Genomic DNA, 26,739 nt, shown 5'->3' on the forward strand with positions numbered 1-26,739 from the left:
CGCAGCAGTGCTCCCCTTCCCAGTGCTGAATGATTTTTGCTAAGTGAGATGTTCGTTTCCAGTCCTTGCTGTTCTTCAATTCACATGTCAACCTGCCAGCAAATGAAATAAAAAATGGTTTTGTCTCATATCTGTGATCAGATTACTGCTATTGAGTTAAGGCAGTTGAAAGCAAAATACATGGTGGGTGCAGAAGACAGAAATTAGTTGTAAAGCTGAAGTGGAGCCTGTTGGTACGAGGGTCGCATGTGACTCTTACTCTTTTATTTGTTTCCTCCATCTCTTCAAACCAACTTCCTCCAGCTGCTCCAAGCTTTTTACAATGAACTGAAACATCCTGGACTACTTGAATCAACACAACTTAAAAATCACTTTTGCTCACCATCCCTTGATGGGAACTCCTGCTTACAGTTCACATGGGCTCTGTTCTGCTCGAACTGCAGCATTTACATTAATAACGCGCTGATGAGCTGGAAGAGCCCGACGCATTAACCAGGACGCCGCTGCCAGATGAGTTGAGCAACCTGGGAGTTTCTTAAATCTCCCGGTGGCTTCCTCGCGTTTAAAACATCTTGAGATGAAAAATGGCATTGTGCTGGTGACTCAGGAGCAGCCCCTGCCGGTCCCCTGCCCTGCTGTGAGGGTGGCAGGGGCTGGTGGAGCAGCTGGAAGCAATAACCTCCCGCACTGCCCCACCGTGAGCTGCCGGGCCGCGTGAGTCAGAACCCGAAGCGGTGGGGCTGCGAGTTCCTTATATGGCCCCCAGCGCTGCTGGAAGTGGTGCACGTCAGGATCTGGACAGTTTATCTAAAGCTGGAACTGTGGTAATAAACAGCTAACGTGAATCTCCTCCATCTGTGCAGGATTAGCTACCTTACTGTGGCTTTTCAGAAGTCTGCACACCACTGATGTCATATTAACATTTAAGCTGTATAGAGCAAGCTGAACTTGCACCAAGGGGTTAGTGGGGTGATCGTGTGCCTGCTTTTCCTTTCAGGGGCTGATGGACTTTACCTTTCGGGTGCTGACACCTTATTTTCATTATTTGCTCGTGATTTCCTTGTCTGATAACTGCTGGGAGGTCGCATTCTGCTTTCCTCTCACTTGTTCTCTTGGAGTTGCTGCTGTGTTTTTTTTTGTTGTTGTTGTTTTAATGCTCGGCCTGAACTTTGTGCTTTTCTTGTCTCTGCTTCCTTGAGCCAGGCTGGAAAAAATGATAACAGTGCAAGGCGATCTCTAATTGGAGATGTTAAAGCCAATCATCACTCCTACTGTCAATTTGAATAGATTCTGTGATTTATTCTTCAGTAATAACAAGTGGGTGGCTAGCGAAGGGCGAGGAGAAAACGCTGACAGATTATTTTTGTCTTCTGTCAGCACCAGAGTATGAACTTGGATTCTTCCAACTGTGCCATGACCGTAGCCTTATGATGCGTCTGCTTTTCATGTTACTCCTCAAAGCAGCAACGTGGCCCTGTTATGCATTCAGAGGTACCACGTGCCTGCTCCCCTGGTGGTTCTTCTCCACTTGTATTTGGAGCTTGTGGCTCATCGTTTGGAATTTCCATCAGCTCTGCACTGGGGCAAGGCTCCACTCAAGTGGGAATGGAAACTTGCGAACAGACACATGACTGTAAAATGAATATGTTGCCTGAAATGGTGTGGTGGTGTGCTAAAGCTAGCCCTGACCGCCTGATGGATGGTTATGTCACTTGAGGATGCTCTAGTTATGGGATCCTTCTTCGTTCTGAGACCCTTTTTACATCCTGTGCTGCCTACCAGGCAATATATAAAATCACGAGACAGTTTAATCTTGTAACGCAGACAGACAGGCTAGATTGACATATTTTCTAGTCACCTCTATGTCCAGTCTTTCTCACGTAATTGCAGAGCGGTTTTCTTGGTGGGTAGTTGTCCACTGCTCCCGGAGATGAAAAGATGCTGTAACTTGGTGTTACTTTCTAGAGAGGTGTAATGACTTCATAGATAAGTATGAGATGAGTCGCAGCTTGGGGCAATGCTTGCAGGATGTTTCCCATGAGAAGCAAGCTTTTGCTTTTCTAATTTATCTTAATCAAATATAGAATGACATGTTTTCCCCCCTGTGGAAGGGCTGAGTCTTGAACCTGGTATGAAAAGCTCTGTATCCGTGGAGGAAAACAGATTTTTAGTACATTAAGTTCAGCAATGAGTTCAGAGTAGTGTTTTTCTTGCTGGCAGACGTATCACTTTTCTTTGTGAAATATTTCTAAATTAGAAGCAGCCTAAAATTATATCTTTCCCCACATAAAAAAAGGTTAAAATTAGATGTCGTTGTTGTGCTCATATCACTTGGGCAGGATGGCTGTTCTGTGAAGGGGCACGTGAGAGAAGAGCATTTGATAAGGAGTCTGTTTGTAGCTATGGTTTTGTTCACAGTCTAGATGCACAGAATGATTAATAACATGAAATGTGATTCACTTTTAATTGGATATTCAGTCGTTTTTCCTTATGGTAAAGACTTCTGTGCTATAAATATAATGCACATCAACATGTTTGTAAGGATTTTAACTTCAGCTTGCAGTGATGAATTTCCAAGTGTGATTTATAAATAAAAGATTATGCTTTCTAGACATGTCATAACACAGCATTTAAAGTAACTTGTTTCTAAGGATTAGCAGTGTCTGTTCTAACTTGGGTGACTTCAATCATGAAACTGAAAATTCTCTCAAGGCCTTTGAGTTCAAGAGTTCGAGGCTGCCTTCTCCAAGACTTTACAGTTGTGTAGAAAGGGATTTCCAAACTCCCCTAAATTACTATTGCTAAAATATAGATTTATGTTGAGTTGATCTCGATGACCAACTCTTGTCTCGTTTGATTTGTAAATTGTACAGATATTTCTAACAAATCACATTCCAGCCTAACCACAGGCTCCTTCTGGTCGTCAGTAGTGGCAAGCAAATGTTTCTCGCCCGAGTCAGCAGAATGTTTCTCAATTTCTTATGTGTTAGCCCTTGGTGGTGCCTCCTGCAATTTGAAAAAAAAAAAATCATTGGAAGAGGGTGAAGAAAAGACAGTTGGTGTTCAAGGATCTTACATGCCTTGAATTTCAGTGACTCTTCCTGGTTTGGCAAGCAGCATGTCTACTAAATCGGCTGGTTTTATATTTGTTGTCTGGTATGAGAGGGTTTGAAGTAGTTTCACAAAGCTATTTTTAAAAGTAGAGGTGCCGTTGGAGTCCAAGAGGAGATACCTTAAAGGTTTCCCTGAAGTGTTGAAATAAACTGAGTTATTGCAAAGAGGTAACACACGGACCGTTGCCTGCAGCTCCATGTGGAGGAGGAGGCAGAGAGGATGGGGAGGCATTGTTTGAAGAGGGTAAAAAAAAAAAAAAAAAAAAAAAAAGAGAGAGAATGAATTCTTCCAGCCCAGGGAGGAGTATAAAGAAAACTTCTGAGTGCATTTTGAGTGGGATTTTTGTAAAGATGGCACCCGGAGCCTTCTTGAAGTTGGTTCCCTATTCCTTTAAGAGTTTAAACCATTGCTATTGCTAAATATAAAGCAAAATGGCACCTCTCTTATGAAACACCCAGTGACCCTCCCACTCTTCCCCCCTCCCTGCACCCATGGTCCTGTTTAGCCAACCATTGTTTTGTGAGGTGCTTGGTAACCAGCTTTGTGAAAGCATGATGCTCGATGTGAGCTTTCGGAGCAGAGCTAGAACAAAAGCAGATGTCAGAGATGTTGCGTGCAGCCTGCCAAGCTGTGCGATGCTGTCCGTTCGACTAGCAGGACAGCTGGGCTCCGCTGTGAGAGGAGGACACGGGATTGTTCTGCTCTCCTTTGGCTCTCTCTGAATTCTAATACTCCACACTTCATCACTCTCAATGAACTGTTTATGCTTTATTTCTTATTCCAGTTAAAATGTGGCTTCTGTGGGTTCCATAACTCCAACTTTTTTCCATTATAGAACTGTTTACATTGCAGTGGAAGAATTATGTTCAATTGGCGTAGTCTTCAGGTGGCTCTCTGGCCATTTACAGCAGCTTTGTGAAATGCCTTTTTTTTCTGCTGGCTGCTCCTTGTACAATTTTTCCTTTTGCAGATGTTCGTTGAGGACTGGGAGAGCTCTCCTAACAGGAGGTGAAACTTGGAGGCTCTGAAGCCATCCAAGGATGGCAACTCTGTTGGGAGGAGCTGCTCATGGCAAGGAGCTCCTGCAAAAGCATGCGGGTCATGCAGCAGCGGTCCCCATGGTAGGCATTTTGTCTTGGCAGTCTCCTGGGAGTGCTGTGGCTTCCCTGGGCTGCCTGCGTGAAGTTTGAGAAGGGCTCGTAACGGTGTCAGTGAAACCTTGCAAAGAGGGTGGGGGCCTCACTACAGTACCGATTACATTTGTCTCTTACTATTATAAAACTGAAACTAACAGTCTCCCATCACAGCTGGCTGTAGTTACACTGTAGTGTGGTTGATCTTCCAAATTTTGTAGAACTGAAAATCGTAGTTCTTGATTCACACGCTGTGCCTCACTGCCTTGGCAGCAAGCTTACCCTTACTTGCAAGGGAACATAGGAAATGGTCATTTACAAATCAAGTACATGGGGATTTCCTCCATGCAAATTTCATATTCAAGAGGTTTTTATTGCAAATTTATGCAGGTGAAAACCACGACTTAGGGAAGAAGGCTTGAGAGACCTTTTTGTCCCAAGTTAGCTGTCAGATCAGGGAGGGGAACGGGATGAACTGAACTCCTGGAGGTTGTGTGGTGCAGAAAGAGGTTCCCAGGCTCACCAGAAATGTACTTTGTAATTTCAGGGAAGTTTCAATTCTCTCTTTGCCTCTGTCCTTCATGAGTAAAATAGAGATACATTATTTGTTTAGATCTGAAACTGGGGGGGACAGGGAGTGCCTTGCAGCTGTTACCAAAAAGGAGGCCATTGCCGTTGCGGCCTAGCGAAATGGCTCTAGCATGTGTTACCTCTCACTTGTTCATTCCTCCTTCTATATCAACATCACTTTTTTTGTATCGAGTTCTGTATCTCTTCTTTTTCAATTTTACTTTAATAAACCTTTGATTATTTTTTTGGGGAATAGACTGTCCCTCGTTTTTCAGCTCGATAGGCAGGCTCTATTGTGAGTATTCACAGAAGTAGGCCTAAAAGCGCTTCTTGAATTAGTCTTCTGTAAAGCAACAAGGAATAAATAAAACAGTTTGCTTGGTATCAGAGCAGCTTTTCTTTTACCAATTGCATGCCAGATGACTGGTATTATTTTGAATTGTGTACATGTGACAACAGTAGTCACAGCTGTCATACAGAAAAAGATAACTGGAATTTTTTTCACCATTCTTTGCTACCATTAAATAAATTGTAGTGTCAATGTAATAATCTAGGTCTTGTGCTTTGGTCTGTACAGTGAGACCTGAAATGTTGACATGAATGAAGGCAACAGAAACCTTCCAAGTAAGTCTAGGAAAGGCGAAGAAGCTGCTCCCCCTTTTGTGTGGGGCATGGCCTGTAGGATTTGACCCTTTAATGTGCATATGAAGCCTGAAGGATCCTCTGAATCTCTCTTGCTCCTGCATTTCAAAGTGAGCTTTGGGAGCCTTGTGTAGGATTTTTAGGCAGTGTTCAGGTCAATCATACTTTCTCTTTCCCTCGGTATTCTGTAATAAATCTAGCTTGGGGGAATGTTATCAGGCTTCCTTATTGATTTAATAAAATGCACACGACTCATTTAAAGGAAGAAATGTAGAAGAAAATCGTTGACAGTGAGTTCCCAAACATGATGTCAAAAGCCATCAATTAATAGCAGAAGTTAGTGTAATATATCTGGCTTTTAAAGAAAATTTTAGATTTAAATCTGTGACTTTATGAGAACAGCTTAGTTTATCTTGGTATTTTTTTCCTTTTCCCCCAACAGTGTTTCCCCAACCTTTTGCTAAGTGATTTGTTTTAGCTACAATATCTATAGCTCAGGCCAGAGACTATTGAATTGCTTTTGACTTCTTTTGTAATAAAATAACAGCAATCCTTTTAGATTTTAGCATTATGTAGCAGTTCAATTCCTGAATCAATTTTGATGCTGGTTTTGTTTGGAGGTTTGTCCAAAAAAATCTTTTACTGTTAGCTGGAGACCAGAAGTAATTCATTTATGTGGCATTTAAATAACATTACAATTTTGAATTATATTTCAAACTATTTTAGCAAACAGCAGTAAGGTCACTTTTTTGTATAAATAGAAAAACCAGCACAGGTTAAGTAACAGATTTTTGGGGAAAGATCCAAAAGTTACAAAGGTCCACTGGAAGATGTGATAAGGTCCAGGCACTCCAAAAAAAAAAAAATTAACATGGAATTTAAATCGTCCTCTAAAAACAACAGTAGGGAAAACACCTGCTCTAATAAAGTTGCAGGCCATAAATACCTTGAAGAGACCATTTTAAAGTTTTGAAATTTTTCCTGTTTTAAGAAATTAGAATTCTTATTTTTCCTTAGCAACATCATACTAGTGTACAACAGTATGGCAAGAACTGAAAGGCTCCTTAACATTAACTGTTGAAAAGAGGGAATTTTTTAAAAGAGTATTAATAACTAAAATTACACTTCAGGTGGTCTAGAAAAACTAGTTTATGTATATAACATCATTAATGGCCAAAATGAGAAACAGTAAGTTTTAGCCTTGGTTCTTTATGTCAGTGTGTTTATTTTAATTTTTATTACTACTAACATAAAATGCATTTGAAATTACTTTTTTTTTTTTTTTTTTTTTTCAGGGTCCACACATAGCATCAGTTACTCTTGCTGCATATGAATGTAACTCAGTTAATTTTCCTGAGCCTCCTTATCCTGATCAAATTATCTGCCCCGATGAGGAGGCAACTGATGGATCCATCTCTCTCTGGGCTATCATCTCAAAAGTCAGGCTGGAGGCCTGCATGTGGGTAAGCTTTGCTTTATAAAACTTAAGGAATTTTAATTTATGCACTTAGTTTCCGTGTTCAGCAATACACAAAAATCCCTGAATTGAGCAAAATAATGATGGCTTACACTGCCAACAGTAACATATCTGCAATATAAATAGTTACTTTCCTCCTGATCTGCCTTCTCTGTACTAGCTGTATGGTATTAATCCCCTGTAGTATTAATCTCCTATTTAAAAAAAAGTAATAACCTATTACAGGATTGTCTTTTGTTAACTGTGGTGTTGACTATATTTCTACATTATAGCAGAAAATACTTGTGTGCTTCAAAGCTGTTGATGCCAAAGGTAAGTTTTAGAGAGGGTATCTGCATTAAAAGTGGTCTTACAGCTGTCAGGTCTTAAACTGAATGCAGTTAAGCAATAAATAATTTCAGTAATTTTGAACCTTTAACTTGAGTGAAGTTGCAGTTACAGTTACTCCTATGAAGGACTCAGACCCTAATACAATAGCTAAGATGTTTTTCTGGGTTACACCAATAAAATTGGTTAAATATAGTGCGATGTCGCAAAAATGTGTGTATTATTTTTGTTTCTCTGCTTGTTCCCATCATGGCAAGCTCTTTGCTTCTAACAGGAAAAGCAGGTTAGTTTTTCAGTGAATCAAGGTCTTAGGAAATGCTGTCATCAGAACTTCCTTTCTGTTTTCCTTTCATTCCTTTTGCAGCTTTTTTTTTTTTTTACAGCTAGATTTTTGGAGGATTTTGGTCAGTTGTTTTTTTCATTATGGGTAGGTGATTTGGAGCTGCAGTTTATACAGATGCATCTGCTGTGAACTGCATGCCAAATGAACTTTATTTTACTACTGGCTTCCTGTTCTGACTGATTTAATTATTAAATTATTGGTTTTTCCAGCTCAAACGTACAGAGAGGAAATTCTGAAAATACACGGTATCTGATGTCTGCCCTGGTATTCCCAGATACCTTCCCATGATAGGAAAAGATACAGTATGGCAACTTCAGTCACTAACAGCTTTTAAAAGCAGTTTTACTACCTAAAAAAAATTACATTTAGGTTGTACACATAGACTAAAGTAGCATACAGCAGTACCAATGTCAAAATAACAACGGAGAAAGTGGACTTACAGCCCACTCAAGAAATAAAGTATGTTTTAAGTTTCAGTCTCTCGAATGAGAAGACAGATTTGCCTGAACGCTTGATAAATAGCTGGAAGTACAAGTACTTATAAGACCATAAATATAAGGTTTTTTTTTCCTTTTTTATTTTGATGCTGGTTCCCTTCTGCTTAAGTTTGTTTAATGAAGACTAGAGTAATAAAAATGGCATTTACAATTACGTTTCTAGGGTTGCAAAATAAAAATGTAACTCGGGGTAAACATGCATTGCTTAATCTTCAGCATTTGAAATAACTGAACTATGAGGAGAATTAACTAGTTTAGAAATGAGTGAATAGAGCTGCAAACACTGAGATCTTGTGTCCTTCTGAGCAGCCAGGCTGGAGAACAAATGGTATCTTCAGTCTCATGTGAGCAGCATTTCTTGGTTCAGGCTAGGGATAGGACAAGGAAATCGGACCATGCCAGAACGCTTTGTATCCCCCTCTTCCCCGCCTTTCTTTCTTCTCGCCTTCAAATTCACTGTCAGCTACCTTTTCACTGAACTCTGTCTCCATGAGATTTTCCCTTGGGAGCATCCTCTGTCTACCAGTGGTGTCTAGTGTAATGTTATGCTTTCTTGGAATGTTTCATGAGTACATAAACATTGCTTGCTAATTTCCTGTAAGCCAAATCAAGTTGGCAACTGCTGCTGCTTCTTCCAATATGTTTCTTTTGTCCTAATTCCAGTTCACATTTTATGGAAGCTGTTGAAGAAAATTACTTTCAATTCTGTCTCTTTTAAAAACAAATTCTACTTAACTGGAAAGTAATAGTGACTTCCAGAAAACAAAGCAAGCTATTTTTTTTGTAACTCAGAACCTTACAATTTTTTTTTTTTTTAAATTGAATAACTTCTCACCTTTTAAAGTGAAATCAGGAATAGTAAGTATAATTCCTGATCTGGGTATGATTGAATGAACTCGCAACGTTTTTTTTTAATAAACAGCAGCTTCTGATTGCATCTAAATTCTGAACTTATCATAAATGTTGGGTAATTGGAAATAAAAGGAATTACTGGATGTGTACAGATGTGCTTGCACCAAAAGCCTGTTTCTTTTAGACTTGTAAAGTGAAATGATGTTGAAAGGCTCCAAAGTAAACCTGGCCAATCTGCTTGATTGTTTGGAGGGAGACAGGAGGGTGGTAGTAATACAAGTTTTCATGTAAAATGTTGAAAGCAGGACGGTCCCACTGGGGACTCTGCAGGCCTCTGACTATAAAGCTGTCCAGGCTAGGTATCCTGCGAGGCCTGAGTGCAGGGATTTATCTGCACAAGGGATTTGATTCAGATCACAAAAACATCAGCAGCTGTTTCAGCCAACTTAAACCAGGTACAGCTTTTTCCAGAGATTAAAATCATTACTAGTCCCCTGCATGTCAGTGATAGCCATTTCTGCTGATAATAAGTGTTACTGGGATTAAATATCACCGTATCGAAGGAATTATTAGGTGAAATGAAAATGATGCTTTTTAAAATCACTATAAAAATTGGCTCCGCCAGTCCTGGCCTGCAGAAGGACTCTCAAAAACAATCTGCTAGGTGTATGCCAGTTTTCACAGCCTTCCATCCCACAGGGACAGGGAATTCAATAGTGCCCTACATATTTAATGTGTTGCAGCTTTTTTTCTTTCTTTTTCTTTTTTTTTTCTTTTTTTTTTTTTTTTTTACAAGAAATGAGGGGAAAGAATAAAATTGTTTAATTGCTCAGGATTAGCAGAACAGGCATTCTGTGTCCTGGCCAGGATAAAAATCTGTTTAAAAGACTCTTTCTAGTGGAGTAATTTCCCGGTTTCCTTTTTTGAATATACATGTGTAAAAGAATTTTGATCAGCCTTTACCTTTCAGGTGTGTTGTTAGTAAAATTGCATTCAAAGTTAAATTGTGAAAATAGAGAGCTAGTGTTACAAAAAGAAGTTAAATAGTTACTGGTGTGTATCCCTGAATTGCTTGCCTTTTTTTTAAAATGCACTTAAGGAACCTATCTCAGGCAGACATGAAATCATATGATTTTGTTGCACTTCTGAAATGTTTTGTAATGAGCATGTGATTTATCCAATTTAAAGAAAGTTCACGTCCAGTACACGCATGCAAACCTCTTCCTCGGTTAACAAAATGAAGCCAAGGCAAATTGGCAGAGCCTGGAGAAGCAATGTGACTTTTTGTTCTTGCATCACCCTGAGAACATAACCTCAAGTTTAATTTTTCTGAAACGTTGTTGCTACTGTTTGCAGGCTTATCTTCCCTTGTGCCAGAAACCGGCAGATTAATGAAGTTCAGCTTGTTGTGCTCGTTTAAATTCTTTTATTCAGTGGAAAACAAGGCGTAAACATGTGAGGCTGTGTACTTTATATGCTCAAACTGTGACTTTAACAGTTTGGGTAACTGCAGAGAACAGCGGTATTTAAAACCACAACCTGTTGATTTGGAATATCCACAGCAGCTGGAATTCTCCCTTGCATGCAGCTGCATCTAGAGTGAGAACAAAGGAAATTGAAAAGCTTTTACATAGCTTCAAAGGAATAGAAAAGCGTTTGTTACAACTGACCGTAAGAAAGAAAAGCCATCTGCATGCTGCTCAGTTTTAGCACTTTTCCAACGAGCTGCCCAACTATTGTGTTATTACCTGTCCTATATTTAAACTATTCTGACTTTAATCCAAGTTCCTGTTTCATCAGCCTATGTTTATCCATATGTTCAATCTTAGTTGTCTCTTTCCTATTCTTTTTTTCTTTGGTTAATGATGCATTGACCCACAAGACAGAAATGAGTCATTTGATGTCCTGAGAAAACAAATATAATTCTCATGTGGTGAGAAAGGAGATGAAAGCATGGCTCCGCTTCTCTCGGCTTTCTTTATTCCATCTTAAGGAGAGAGGAAACTCGAGCTCAAGCTTTGCTTAACCTTATTTTCCTTGCTCGTAGCGGCAGTAAAACCCGAGCCTGTTTTCTAATAAACACTCGCCCAAAGTCTCATGACTTGGTAAACTGCAAGTAAACTGCATGACGGCACAGGGGAGGAGCTCCCAGATTATTCCGAGGGCCGTCACATGCCGGCAAATGTGTCTGGCATCGTGCGGCGGGGTGAGATGGCAGCGCTGTGCTGAGTCAGGGACCGGGGCAGGCAGCAGGCCGTGGCCTGCCTGGCTCCGGCTCCAGCTGCAGAGCGGTGACAGGGCTGCAGCCTCCCCGCTGCACATCCTGGGCCGTGGAGCTGCGCTGCCGCTGGGCAGCACGCCACTTCGCGGGGCCCCAGGGATGCACGGATCTCGTAGTTTGACCTTGCAGGCCACAGCTTGGGAACTGCTGGCCTGCTGCGTGGTACTCTGCCTTGGGAGCAGCTGAATTTCCCTAAGCTAGGGAAGGAGGAAAGTGGGGTCTCAAAGCAATGTCTTTGTATATGTCAGGAGGAATATGTCCTGCTGGATAAAAACAACCATCTCAAGGCAGCTGGTCTCCGCAATTCTTCTGGAATAACACAGCACATATCTCTGGCTTCTAATCTTTTGAAATGTCTAAGGGCCTGTGTGTATCACATGTTTCCTATTTAAGAGCAAACAAAAAAATAAATCGGGATTATTCTTTTCCCAGGGTGCTGGCACAGCAATTGGAGAACTACCTCCATATTTTATGGCGAGGGCGGCCCGACTCTCTGGTGCTGAACCTGATGATGAAGAGTACCAGGAATTTGAGGAGATGCTGGAACACGCAGAGGCTGCACAAGTAAGAACAGTGCAAAACAACAAAATGAATAAAACACAGAACAACTAGATGGAGTAAATAACCATCCCAATTATATGGGAATGGGCCAAAAAGCCGTTGGTGCAAGTTCACAAGGGACTTCCCAGGGGTGGAAGAAGATTCTCCACCAGGTAGAGATACCTCTGGCAACAGGAGAATGAGAACAGAGCTTGTTGAAGCACATAGAGTACTGCAGCCAAAGTATTTGCTACAAATACTACTTCTAGTTAGAGCTTCTAAAACAGCACAATAAAGGCAGGGAGAAAGTAGGCTAACAGATCAGTGATAGAGGAGGTGCTACAACAAGTACTGTTGTGGAATAGCTGCATTTCAAACCTCCCTGGGCCAGATGATTTTCAGTCAGTGTATCCCCCCAGAATGGTGTTTGTCTGCCTTGCCACTAACAGCCTCAGGGGCCAGTGCACGACCCATTCATCAGCCTAAGGGAACATATTCTTAGTGGTGTGAAAATGCAGCCGAACTGCTCTGAGTCCCTTTTTGTTACTCTTGTAACTTATTTTCTTGATAGATTAAATACTGCTTGTGTTGCAGCATAGTTTGCAACTGATGCTGTACGTGAGTCAGATGTTACAGGTGATAATTTTTCATTCAGGTAAGTAGTTTGCATCTTCTTCAGAAGCTATTGATAATGACTTAAAAGAAATCTAATGTGTTTTATTTTTTTTTTTTTCAAACTTCTTGCCACAGATTTTCTTTGCTATATTATTCCTTCTTACCCTGGTATTTGGTCTATCAAAACCACTAGGTAGAAACAGGTCATGAGGCTGTCGTTACACAAACAGCAGAAGCTATTTACTACTCACTGCTGTCTTTTAACTGTTCTGCTGGGGTACTTTGTTCTGCTCGGGTACTTCCTTGATACAAATAAATACTTCCCGCTACCCCCACGCTCCCTCAAATCATGGATGAAGCTTTTGGAAATACCGAGTGCAATCTAGTAATACTAACAGGAATCCCCGTGTTTTATGAGAGCCTCCCTCTACTAAAAAGTTCCAAAGATTTTTTTTTCTGCTATTGTAAGTAGTAAACTCTTCTATTTCTTTAAAAATACAGTGGCAAAAAAAAATCTGCTTTGGTCTTTACCCTCCTGTCAGTCTTTGCTTTGCAAAGTAATCCCTAGCTGCAAAAAAAAAAAAAAAAAAAAAATCAAACACATGGCTCGAGAGCTGAAATGCTATCTCTGTTTACAGAAACTCTCCCAGCAAATTATACGCATGTAAAGTTCTGAGAGCAGCCAGAGCCGCTTTCCAGAACGCGCAGTGAGATTAAGATTCTTGGGCAGAAAAAGAAAATTTTTTGCTAGAGAGCATTTTGTCAGGACAGGCCAAAATATAGCTAGCTGCATTGACTGCCCTTACTAAATGTGCGTTGTGTAATGAGTTAAGGAAAATGATGGTGTTATTTACCAGTACTTTTGATTTTATTTTCTTGGCAGTTGAATTTGGATCGAAACATGTTGTTTTGTGGATGAAATGCCAGAAAAAAAAATCTTTTAAAACTACACTTGTGGTTTGGTTTCTATAAAATTCTCTTAACGTGAGGCTTTGACAATCTGATTAAATTGTATTGCACTCATAAAACTGACAGTTCTGTTTTTTCCACTTGCTAATATGACTTCCTTTCTGCTCTTGGCTTAAATCATGTTTTTGCTAGATGTCTGTGGGAGACAGGCCTGCCTTTTCCTATGACCTTGAGTAAATCCCAATTTTAAGCATAGTTTATCACTATTTGTCCTGCAATCACAACTTCATGAACTGCAATCGCAACTTCATGAAGTCTACTTTTAAATTGCTTAATACCAGTTGTTATTACCTACATCAGCTTCTCCCATTCCCCAAGTTTAAGCCTTATGCTTAGGAGAGCGGGGGATGTGACAAGTGTGTCATGCCGTGGAGACCGCAAATGTTTGACATCAAATGACAGAAGCCTTCTTTCAGTATAAAGGTCTCCCTTCATCCAGCCGTTTTTGAAAGGCATGAAATTGGGTGTGTTAGATTTTGAAGAATAGCTTCCCCTTCTACTTCTGCTGAGCTGCTCTATGCCTACAAGGCAAAGCCAAATGGCTTGACGTTTTTGCGTGCGTGTGTTTTGTTTAGAAAGCTTGTTGCTGCTGTTTCTCAAAAACAATGGTAATTTTGAGAAACAGATGAGAATCTTCTATGGTGAGAATAGACTATGAATTTAACATCCAGCCTGAATGATCTGTAAGGGGGGAATGTGCTTGCTAGCTTGGCAGTTTAAAAAACAATAGGAAAAAAAGGAACTTAAAAGGATTAAACTGTTTAAAGTTTTAGTGCCCCATTCAGAGTTGCACGGAGTAAAATACTATTTACTTTAAAGAGTCTGTTGATGGATTTTGTGTCATAAATTGCAAATCTAAGTGACCTGTCTCCTTGAGCGAGGCTTTGAGAAAACTCATTACCCTGCAGATGATGTGTAAGTCTGCCTCGGACTTTCCATTAGCATACTTCAGAGAAAGCCCCTCATTTTAAAGGAACACTCACTTCTCCTTTCTGGGTGGCTCTCTGCATGCTGACCAGCCTGTCCTGGTTACATAAAGTGAGCTCCAGAGCTTCACTTGCTTCGTGGCTGCTCTTGTTAAAATCGGGTGACTTTGCCCTGGAGAAGGAGTGCGGTTTACAAGCACGGCTGTTTTTTTTTTTTTTCCTCAAAGCTCCACACAATGCAGAGCCCAGCATGCTATAGAAACAGGGCAACTTGGCCCAATTTGTTAACACTTAAGACAGTATTTACGAATTATACATGCTTAAAATGGCATTCAGTTGCTCTTAGCTCTCTTCCAGTCAAACTCCAGAGCAATGGTGACTTGTATCAAAGCTGCCCTTGGAGCAGGAGGAGTATCCCCAGCGCAGCCGTTCAAACCAACCTCGCAATTAGGGGAAGTGAATCTGCTCCTTAGTGCTGGGGCAGCACATTGGTAATAACACGGTGCTAGCACAGCTCCATGGCTCCACACACACGTGCAGGGCTTTTGCTTTTTGAGCGTTTAAGAGTTGCTGATTGTGAAGTGCTCTCCTCTTTTCTCTGTCTTGCTGAAGCTCTTAAAGCTGACGGAGGTTTCTGGTGAAAATGAAGCTTGATGCCAGCTTCCCTCGAGGTACTTAGCGGTAATGCGTCATGCATGCGCCCGTGCAGTGTCATGGTGCGCTTTGCTAAGAGGAGAAATGTACCAGTATCACTGCTGTATATCTAAGCCTTAATGACTGGAAGTGTTTGGATTCATTAAGTAGCATATTTTGAAGAACTAATGATTTTCACTTCAGGCTTTGCTTCTGTGCAGGATCGCTGCAGCCAGATCTCCATGTGAAAATATTTTCTAGTTGCCTGTGTTACTATCAGTTGCTGCTGTTTTACTTCCCAAACTGTGTCCTGCCTTTGAAGGAATACAAAGGTGAAAAAGGGTTAAATCCATGGAAGTGCTGAGATGCAGCAGGGCTCGGTTGTAAATGATTGAGTGCCATCTGCACACTGAATGCCGGTTGTTGCTGGGACCTGTTTTTGACTCCACTGAACCTTTACTGGTTGTGGTTTGTCTGGCCATCACATGACTTCTCTGAAAATTCCCCCTCCCCTCCATTTCCAGTAAACTGTTTGAACAGGAGTGACTCAGACTGAAACCAGCTTCCCTGTAACCACAGGGCTTGTTAAAGAATTTGTCAACGTGGACTCAAGAGGGTTTGTATTAAACTAAGCTGCAACTGCTTCGGTTTGCATTGCGTCAGGAGTTCCACCGAACAACTTCCTGCTCGGAGAGTCGGCTTCTTGTCTGCAAGGAGTTAAACTGATGAACTTTGCGATAGTGACAGTTAGACACATGCTAAACCCATCTTCCCAGCATTTCTGAAAGGTCTTGTGCCTTGAGCTGGATTGCTTTTCCACGTCCTAATGCGGGGTTTCTCTTTGCAGAAGCAGAACAAAGTAGGCTACCACACCCAGCCATGGTTACTGGGAGAACCCAGCTCTGTGTTCTGACACGACACTGTGACTTCACTGAAATGGAATGATTAGGTTCAGCTAATAAGCAAAATGTTACTTAATTAGCAGCGTAAAGTTAGATCGCCAAATTAAAAATGGATCTCTCCCATGATTAAACTAACAATTAGTGTCTGGTAAGTTCCTGCCTGAAAAGGATTCCCTGGCTGCTGGCTGGTTTAATCAAAAGGTTTTCAGGGTATTCTTCAGAAGAAAAAAGAAGTTAGAGCAGACCACAAGCAGGCTTTTATAAAGCAGTTATGATAAAAATGGAAGTGGTAAAGTCACATACAATAACTGGAAAACATCGACTTCTTTTTTTTCTTTCCCAGAAATAACTTGTTTAAACCCAACATCAAATTCCGCTCATAATTTGTCTTGCTCATTCTTCCAGTCACCCCCTTTCCTCATCAGCTTCCTCTCTTTATTAATTGTGCCGTACAAGGAGGAGTTCGGTGTTTGGTCTAGGCTGCCTGATGGGTGGCCACCAGGAGGCTTGTCTGCACACCGGGCGTTCCTGCCGTTCGCTGTGCGCTTTTGTTAATACACGTTCGGGAGGTCTCTCCCTCCTTTTATCTTGGCCCATAATTAAATGTAAACTCAAAACTAATCAAAGCTTGAAGCTTCGCTCTAGAAACTTCGTATGAATGCTGTGGTTTGAGAGTGAGATAGCAGACTGGTAGCAGTAAGCTAATAGCAAAATGTGGTGTCTTTTTTCACAGAAAATACAATGAACTGTGAGTATATCAGGCATTGGCTTTGTTTTAAATTGTTCACCAAAATTAGTGAGTTGAGATAACCTTTGGAACGGGTCAATGAAAGCTTCAAATAAGGGAACTGTTGTTCCCAGGAACTTCCTCAGAAAAGGGGTAGCAAAGAGTTAAGATAGGCACAGGGTAGACAATAGGAGCTATGAGTAACAAATGTGTAAGCCACCTCCTTGCTGGATTTCTTTGGACACTGGCAAGAAAATAGGGCAGCCTTGTGCCTGCATTGTTCTATTCATTTGCACACCTGCTTACAGATAAGGAAAAAACAGCAATGAGGGTTTGCTAATGGTAATCTAGAGATGATTTTTTTCCACGTTCTTCTCTGAGCTGCTCTTTGTGATGCTTCTGTTAGCTAAAACTCGTACAGGGCCCTCTGTCTTTTTAATGTTTAGTGTGAAAGTACATAAATCAGTAACAGTCAAACCACTGAAGAAATCTGGATTACTTGGTAATATTTTCACTTGGTTTGAGGCTGTTAGCTCAGAGGAATTTCTACAGCAACAAATACCTCGCTTTGCAGTAGAAAATAACGTTTTAATACAGATTATCACCACGTTTATTGGAAGTCTTGCATGCAGCTTTTGTACTGCAGCTGTGGAGTGGGGAGAAGCACTCTGCCATTGGGTTTGCATGCCTTGTTCCCCCAGGTTGGCGATGGTTCATACAACTTTCGAAGGGAACAAACTAGTCCTGGCCAGCTATTTTTCACTCTTTCAGAGTCATATGGGCTTTTCTCCGTACAGATCCGTACAGAAAAAGCAGCAGCTGCTCAATAAACCTCTACAGCTTCGGTGAGGCTTTATGGGAGGTTTGGATCTGAGGGGGGAAAAATAAAATTAGTTGTCTCCATGTTTTCTAGGGAGGAAAGCTGGGGTGTTCTTGTCACATCACTGCATAGGGCTCTTCTGAACCATCCAAGTTAGTCACAATTTCTATAATTTCATGGTTATACATAGTTTTTATAACTTTATATGGACAGATAGGCAGCTGTAATACAGTGCTGGGAAAGTAGCCCCTACAACACAGTTGGCCTAGAAATATTTCAAAGAATAAGTTAAAGATTGGGTTCTTAATTTTCTGATTTTCAATCGGAAGGTGGGGTCAGATAAGCTGCTTCAAAAATATTTTTTTCATGGAGAGCCTTCAATAACTGATACAAATTAATTATGGTATCATAAGAATACAGCAACCTTTTTTTTTTCCTGCTGCAGACACTGTTTAAATATCTGTGTTGTACAAGAGTCTGGTATGCAGACCACTTCTCTGAGCTGTCTGGGAACCTCAGCTACTTCCCAGGGTGAACGAGCGAGAGGTATGCTTAGCTCTGCACATCTGTTGAGTACGAAGACTTGCAAGTGCAAAAGGATTTGTCAGCTGTGTATAGAAGTGCTCACTTTTATTATACAAATGTTTTTTTTTCTGTGCATGGGCTTTCTTCCTTAACTTATTTCTAAATTCCCTATGGGGGAAGAGTATAGGGTTTTTTGAGTGACTTTGGTGACTTCAGCTTTGCTTTGTAAGGGATTGGAAAGGTCAGTCTGTTTGTCTGGTTATCAAAAGTTGCTTCCTTTCTTGGTGATGATGGCTGAAGTAAAGTAACTTGCTTAATTCTAGCCATCCTGTGTCCTTTTTTGCAATGCCTGAATCCCCACCAAAAACAAATTTATATATATATAATAATAGGATTTTATAATTTAAAATACTTTTTTTTTTTTTTTTAAATGACAACATCCTGGCATGGCACTGTACACATCGTGCTACTGTAAGTAGCTCAGCAGACCTGTGGCTGCAATGGCTAACTGCAGTTGCAGCCCTGAGATAAACGAGCGCTCACTGTGCAGCTGCAGTGGTATTTTAGGCAGCCAGTACGTTGGTGGAGGCACTGCCAGCACACACTTTCAACTGTAGAAGCAAAGGCCACAGAGGTCAACGTGTGATGTGTGGGAACCAGAGTGATAGGATGTTCTTCTGCTTCATTCTTCCCTCTGGAGGTGGCTGCTCATATCTCGTTCTGGAATCATGGAAGAATTCGTCCTGAAAGGGACCTGAGGCAGTCTTAGTCCAAATTTTGCTCCAAGCAGGGTCAGCTACGAGATAAGGTCAGGTTCCTCGGGCCTTAGCAAGTCTGGTCTTGAAAACCTCCAAGGCTGGAGACGGCACAACCTGTCTGGGTATTCTGTTCTAATGCTGGACTGTCCTAATGGCTTTGCCACTTCCCTGACATGCTAAACTGACAACTGGCTTCCACAAAAAGGGTTCCAGGATCTATTTGCTGCTGTATCTCCTACAAGATGCCAATAGAAAGTAGCTCTTCAGCATACAAAGAAAGAACAGATTTTTTATTTCATGCTCCACTACAAAACTGAAGTGTCCCAGGGGACGTGTAGCTTCACACTACTGCACTGACCTGGCATGAGGATTGGAGCGGGGAGGTGGCACTGGATGGGGTAAATGGCTACTACTGCTCTATAGGACACACATGATAAGACAAATGACATTCTTCCTCTTCCTTCAAACTGCCACTGATGGCAACGTCACCCTCTTAACATCCAAACATCCTCAAGAATTTGAATACAAGCAGATGTGGAAGTCGATCTGTGTATTTGCCTCAACAGTGTGTGTTCAGTGTCCTTGTCCCAGCAAAGGCCAGTAGAGGAATTCACCCGTGTATTTGTTTCCCTTGGGATTTGTATACAGTACCTACTCATCCTTGCATACAAATATTCTGAATAATGCTTTGAAATCTCATCAAGTCATTAAAATGCCCATACCAAAGGTCTGAAGAAGTTTTGTAGGTACTGCTCTCTTTGTCTTTCCTTAGTGCTTCAGTAAAGCCTGCGAAGTCGAGGTCCCTGTTTCATTGCTGTTCATCCTACTTCCTACTGTAATTTCTGAAACTGTGTTTTCATCTGCAACTTGGGCGTGTATTTCTCTTGTAACTCACCCAGGTGATTACACCATTCCTTGTCCAGAATTCAGTGTCTCAGAAAAAAAGTTGTCTTGTGAAGTAGTTTATTTGTATTTATTTTCTCAAGCTTAGAATTCGAGCCCTTCCTCCTACCATGGGATGTCTGTCCCATGCCTGTCACATATAAATACCTTTTATCAAACTTGAGTGCTTGCTTTGCCACCTTCCCTTTGCTGCTTTAAATAATTCTTGAAAACCTTTAACTTCGTGTTTTGGCAGCTCGTTTTCCAATGTATAGGGCCTTTCTTTCTTTCTTTCCCAGAGTTTCTGGTGATAAGTAACTTTAAACCTTGCCTCTCACACCCTTTTCTCTCCAGGTATCAAGACGGAAATATCCCCTTTTTAGTTTGCCCCTTACTTGCATTAACCTGGAAGTATTTTTGAGGAAAGCTAGAGCGGAGGCTCAGGACCGCAGCCCTTCCCAGACACGTTCAGACGTTGAGAGTCACCGCAGCTGAGGGAGCGGGAGATCAGTACCGCCGCGCACCGCTGTCAGAATATTCCTCTTGGCAGCTGACTGGAGCCTTACTCAGATCTGTCACCTTTGATGTCTTGCAGGAGACGTATGGAATGGTTTCTTTGGTCACTGAGTAATGAGCTATTTGCAGCGATAGGCACTGGCTATCAACTGTATCTTGGTCTCTGTTCCCTTCGTCCTAACTGCAGGTTACTGTGTTGATAACACAGCTGCTGAGCTGCTCCTTAGCAGGGATGTGTGGTGTAACCTCTCAGCCCATAGGTAGCTATCTGCCTGCTTTAAAACTGCTCTTCTGCAGTTAATACGTTATTTCAATGAGTTAATAATTCTTCCCAGTCCTCTGAAATTCTAGAATTCATTGCCTAACCACAAATGGTCATTCTCCCATAAGTTGTGTTTGATTCCATTGTGTTGTAATAGAAAGCCAGAAGAAACAAAATACTGTGCAGCTCATTTTTAACATAACTCGGATTTTTACATAAAAAGGAGCACTGTCTTTGCAGGCAGCTTTTTAAATGTTAAGGAATTTATAATTTTAATAACATGTGCAGCTACCATCTCAGATTGTCTTCAATCTTTGGAGAAAAATGTTCTCCTCTGAAGATTATTTGTATAATTAAGCTTCATTTCTGGTAAGAAAAATGCTATGTCCATAATATGGATTAGGCTCAAATGCTGAGGGATTGTCCACTTCTTCCTCACGTGCAAGTTGAGCCTTCGCATGAGGGGAGTCTGCTGGCACCAGGATAAATGCCCATCTCTGCAGCACCTTTGCTGTTCTCATTGTTTGCAGTGGGCCTGTTCCATCGAGGTGCAACACATTCACTTCGGATCCCTGTTTCTCCGTCTTGGTATCATTTTGATGTTAATTCATCATTTTATTTTTTTGTTAGAATAGCAAATCCTGCATAAGCCATCCCAAACCTTCCACAAATCTGTTTTGGACTTCTTAAGGCTGCCATTTAAGGCAAGGTAATTAATATCCTACTTCAGCAGTTGCAGTCACACTGGCATCGCTGATTTTCCTCAGTCCTGTGTTAAGGCACTGCTCGTACTAGTAGAGAATACTTGGGCTGTGAGATTGTGATGGATTTTAGTGTCGTTCTTATAATGCTACTTCCCCATCCCTTACTGGCCTCCTCATTGGTATATTGGTGGATATAGCGTGATTATCGAGATGTTTGTAAAGTATTTAATGTATTTATAGCAGAAAAAAATGGATAGTGAAATGTTCTTCTGGACCTCAAATCAAACTCGCTCTGGATTGCCTCTTTCAGAGGCTGACAGCTGTTGTCCAGGAAGGTTGGCTTGTGATAGGGACTCACAGCTTTCTTGATGCTCCTAACAACTTATTGCAACTTCATGTTAGAAAATAAGCTGTTGTATTGCATAATTGTTCTAGGCCCCTCCGCACAGGCTTTCAAGGGAGTAACTTCTGTGAGCAGTAAATTGTGACCACTCTGTGTTCTGATACTGTAGCAGTGTTATAAAAGGAAAATAATAATAATAAAAAATCTGCTAGAGCTTGTTAACTAAATCCAGTGAAACAATCATCACTGAAATACAGAAAAGCTTGTGCATTTTATTTTACAGTGAAGGTAGAAAGAAGAAATAGAGATTTAAATTACAAATGGAAGCAAGATAAAATAGAAAAATGGGGTGAAGCCTTGTAGCTAAAACAAGAGTGTCCGATCACTCTTTGCAGAAGCAGGACTGATTTCTGGGGGTATACAGTCCATACTGGAGGACTATGGCTCTACTCAAAGCTGCATCACAATGCACATTTAAAGGAGGAACGTTGTGGTAAGCCTTACTTAGCAGCAAAACATGTAATTTCTCTTTACTAGATCCCTTTAGGTTTAGGAGAGGTTTTTTTTTTGCTTCTCTAACACAGTAATGAAATGCTGTTATCAATAAAATGTGCCATTTTACTAAAGGCAGATATGAAGCAAGCTTCCTCAAGCCGCCAGCTGAGACTTGTGAATCAGTATTTCAGCACTGACCTTTTTATGCCTCTTATTTCCATTCCAGTTCTTGAGATCTGATGATTAACCCAATGAAGTAATGTTTAATCATTTAACCTTCCTTTGCCTGTATTGCAGCAGTCACAGGAAATCTATTTCCAAACCAAAAAAAAGAACAAATCATCTTTGAAAGGAACATAGTGAGCAAAAGTATCCTGAAATGTTGTAGCGAATGAATCATATTAGCTGAGAGTCGAGTCCAGTCTAGATACTTTAATTTTGGGGGAATATGTTTTGCCTGTAAGTAGCTGATCTTTTATGTCTTTCTAATTTTTTTTAAAAGCAGTAAGTTATGAAAGTTGTTTTGCTTTAATTTCTAAAAAATCGGAGAAAAGATGATTCCCTATGCAGGATTTAAAACAGAAAAAACAATATTGTGAAATAGGTAAAAGTTGTGAAACTGATGATTGTATTCTCTGAGAAATGAAACTTTTAAGGGTTTTTATTATTGCAGATGTTGCAAAGATTTGACAAATGAAATTTAAGGAAGCAAGCAAAGAGTACTATTTCTTAACTCGTTTACATTAAAGTAAGGCTAGAGACTGCAACATCTATATGTCTGTTGTAACCCTGCTGTGTATATTGCCATGCAAATGATTTCTATCTGTGATTACATTAGATCATGGGAAATAAGAAAAAAAATTCCTAAAGTTATCTCTTTTGGCTTATTTGGAAAGTTTGAAAAAGGAAGGCAAATTTGATGTTTCCCACTGAAGTTTTAAGTGCAGTAGCTGTGCTTTCCATGGAGTACTTAGTAATACAACGAATGCAAAAAAAATCCTTGAAGAAATAATCTGGGTAAAAACTTAAATAAAATAATTCATAAGTTGTGAAAAATGTCTGCAATATTTTTTGAGACAAACTTGTTAGGCTTTTTTCAACACTTTCATAATTGGTTTCAAAGCAAAAATTGTTTTGGTGGAGATAAAAGTTTAAGGCAGCCTTGATTTTGCACTAGCCTAGAAATCTCGTGAGGGAAGCTGTTTATTTTTAAGAAATGTGATGAAAAATGTGTTGTGCTTTCGCTAGGTAAATACAATCTATATATAATTGTAATAATAAATAGTTTATTAACCCATCTGCACTGCCAGCGTTAACTTGTGAGAGAGTTCCTTTCCAGTTCCAGCCTGTGAGCATTAATACAACAGTCCTAGCAATATAGTCCTTAATGGGTAAATATGTTAAATTTAGACCAGAAACTGCTTCTTTTAAGTATATCCTGGATGTATCTGAATAATTGGATTGTATTGTTTTAAATATACTTTATTGGAAGATTTGTAGAGCTGTGAAAATTTTTAGATGGGCTTGTAGAAGTGCAAATGTTGCTCTAATCCCATGAGCATTGTGAAATGGTGAAAAAAGTAGGAACTGAAACTCCCATGGTCACATTCAGCCCTGTTAGCACGGGGGAGACATCTTATGAAATCCCTACAGAGATGGCACTGCTTTTTCAGTTACTCTTTGTAAAGAAAAAAATCTGCCATTGAAAGGACAGTGGTACTGAAAAAGTATACTGAAGCATGACGTTTTAAACTAAATAGCAGAGAAACAAAAAACGTATTTCTGCTTTTGCACTGAGTTAGGAATTAGAATCCCTGCTACCCCCTTCATGTGCCACGTTTAATTGCCTTTATTGAGGGCTCTGTGATCACATCCTTGCATCCTTTTCAGCTTGTGTCCTAAATCCTCAGTGGGACTGAGCGTGTGTATTGCTGCTGACCCGTATCTGCTCGTATTTTAGCTTGCTGTGGTTTTTATTTACAAACTTGAAAATAACGATGAGGGAATTTTAGTCTGGGAAGGAACTGCCCTTGATGTTGCAAGATCTTTGGATTTAGCTCACTGCTAAGCTATCATTTTTTGGTACAAATGACAATTTTTGCAAAAATGCACTCTTAACTGAAAAGCATTAAAGCTACTTCTCTCAGGCAGGCACCCCCTAGACCTGCCTGTACCAACAGAAGCTCAAGAGGTTGGTATCAGCCCCCCCCGGAGCTGGTTCTGGTTATTCATGCATCCTGCACATATCCTAGAAGTTAAACAGAATAATATCAGGAACTGGTTTTTGACACAGTGTAAATATTTCATTGCCTTCCATTTTGCAATAAGACGTTCATGAGCTGGATCGTGTAATCCCAAGTTATTACTCCTGGCTGAAGACAGCAAATTTGCCCCTTGGAGGATATTCCAAAAGCCTTTTGTATTCTCCTGAGGTTAAAAATGTCCCAATGGAACATGTAGGAAGTCTCATTTATTTGGCTTTTTTCTTTAAGTTGCAGTATTTAATTTGTTTTTTGTTCAAATATGAGCTATAAATAATATAATTCTTTTGATATTAATAATTGTTTTTAATTTAAGAATTTAACTATTTTTAAAGCTTTGAAATGATGAATAGTTACCACTTGAACAGAGTGTCAATTCATAGCAAATGGCCTTATCACAGATTTTTTAAATCTGGCATAAAAAGTTACGTCAGTTCTGTAGATTAGAATTTAATAAGAATGTGAAGTAATTGTAATTTACTTGCACTGGTATGGAGTAATGATGGTTTCAACAGAATTGTAACAAAATTGCATAAATTGAGTTCTTCTGGATTATCTTGTAGTTATCGTGCATTAATTACTGATTAATGTTATTTCCTTCTTAAATTTATCTTAACAGTTCTGTACCAAATGCAAATCACTGAATATTGTTCCTGGAAAATCAGGTTTTTGTTACATCTTAGTAGATTTTTAATCATTTTCAATAATTGCTTTTTAAAGCTTCATAAAGAATAGCTCAAATGTTCTATGATCAGCCAGCTCTGTTTCTTTTCAAGTAGTCTAGGTTTAGCTCTACAGATTCAATGAACTTTACAGACCTGTTTTAGAGAGAACCTAGAATTAGCTATTCTGAAAAAGAAGCTGGGTTTGCAAACAGGTAATGGGATATTTTCTCCTGTCTTTGTGTTTTTATAATTGTAGATGGTATTAAAGGAATTTATTCCCTCTCCTTGCTTAAGGAATAAGGTAATAGTGGCATTGGCAATTCAGAGATACGTAGAAAGAAGTACTAGAAACCTGTTTCACTGAGCTTAGTGCCACTTGCAGAGTTTTGAAGAACCAAAGGAAAGCTAAAAACTCAGTACACGTGAGTGGTCAGATTTTCACAACAAGCATCTTCAATTTCTCTTTCTTCCCTCTGAGCCCCGAACTTCAAATTAACTTTGTTGTTGCGAAAATTCATCCAACTGCAAATCGGAAAATCCCAAAGCATGGAGGACACTGCAAGCACATACACTGAGGTGTGTTCATCTGGGGTTTTGCCTTGTTAATGACTTTGTTTTCTTGTTGGCAGGATTTTGCTTCCCGGGCTAAACTGGCTGTCCAGAACCTGGTGCAGAAAGTCGGGTTCTTCGGCATTTTGGCCTGTGCTTCGGTAAGTTCATGCTGTGAACTGGGGGTTGGTTTGTTCGAGTCCATATGAATCTTCACATCTTGTTTGTTATTTCTGTGTTTTCTGGTGCTTAGGGATGTGGGATGGTTGTGGTACTGGCAAGTACAATAGCATGGAGAAACTCCAGTGCTAGATTAGTACCAAACCGAGGGAATTCTGCATAAATGCACAGCTAACAGTTGTTATCCCTTCCATCAGCTTTACCCTTGGGCTTCTTGACACTCATTCTCCTTGAAAAATAGTGACTTTAGAATAGTACTACTTGTGCTACTGTGCAAGAGGGTTCCCTTGAGTTCTTGGGTGGCTTTATTTTGAAAGATAGAGACATTAGAAACTTGTTCAGTTTTAGGAATTGCTCTGTTTCAGACAAGGGATGCTCCTGGCATTACTTTGAGGCCATGTCTTCTCTAACAGAGGCAGATGCTCGCTGCTCTGTTAGTGGGTGTTTGGCAGGTCAGATTGTATGCCCTAGCTCCCCTGACAGCTATCCTTTTGTGACTTTCCCAGTCCAGATTGTTACCTGGCAGGGTACAGTAAGAGCTAGGTGCTTAACCTCTGGAGCTGTGTTATTTCTTCAGACGTGTGTGCCCCGTATCTTACAGTGCTTGACATTTCCAGATTCAAAGATACACACAAACTGAAGAGTGAAAAACTACCTGTACATAGCCTGACCAGCGTATTCATCCCTAATGGTCCTAAATCTGCTCAGGAGGTGTCTTTGGGTTACTAGGAACCAGGGAGAGCAGAATGCAGGAGAGCATTTCAGTCGCGGCTATCCGAGCTGCAGACTACTTGTAGGTTTTTTTTCCTAAGACAGATGTGGTGTGAGCATCTCCTCTGAGGCTATTTTAGTGTTTTAAGTAGGCTAATACTGTTCTTTTGGAGTATGAACATACCAAACCGGTTGAGGTTTAAACCTCTCCCTGGAAGCTTGATGAAAACTGGTAGGAATGATGTGCCTTGCTCTTCCCTCCCACACCCAAATGCACAGAGACATGATTACAGTAAGGGGGGGGGATTGCAGGTCCTCTGTGATCCCATTCTTCTGGAATAACCACAACCGTTAGCCAGCTGCTCAGCTGATGAGGTATTAATTCCACACTTGTCCCTCTTAGTTTCCTAAATTGTAGAGATGACAATGTTAACTATTTGCTCAAATGCAAGTAACCTGTGTTAGCTGGAAAGAATTAAGCTGATTGCAGCTGCTGGCACACAACCTCTGTTTACGAATC

General features: G+C 40.5%; 1 protein-coding gene across 5 annotated transcripts in view; it reads left to right on the plus strand.

Annotated features, from left to right (window-relative positions):
• The window catches only part of VMP1 (vacuole membrane protein 1), a 64,315-nt gene that overhangs the window by 19,445 nt on the left and 18,131 nt on the right, over positions 1 to 26,739 (plus strand). For all 5 annotated transcript variants that reach the window (XM_035343150.1, XM_035343152.1, XM_035343154.1 and 2 more), the window contains 3 exons: positions 6,755 to 6,922; positions 11,669 to 11,800; positions 25,409 to 25,489. In XM_035343150.1, the coding sequence (XP_035199041.1) occupies positions 6,755 to 6,922; positions 11,669 to 11,800; positions 25,409 to 25,489 (381 nt within the window). The remainder of the gene's footprint in view (positions 1 to 6,754; positions 6,923 to 11,668; positions 11,801 to 25,408; positions 25,490 to 26,739) is intronic.

The sequence above is a fragment of the Oxyura jamaicensis genome, chromosome 19 (assembly GCF_011077185.1).
Source record: "Oxyura jamaicensis isolate SHBP4307 breed ruddy duck chromosome 19, BPBGC_Ojam_1.0, whole genome shotgun sequence".
Lineage (NCBI taxonomy): Eukaryota > Metazoa > Chordata > Aves > Anseriformes > Anatidae > Oxyura > Oxyura jamaicensis.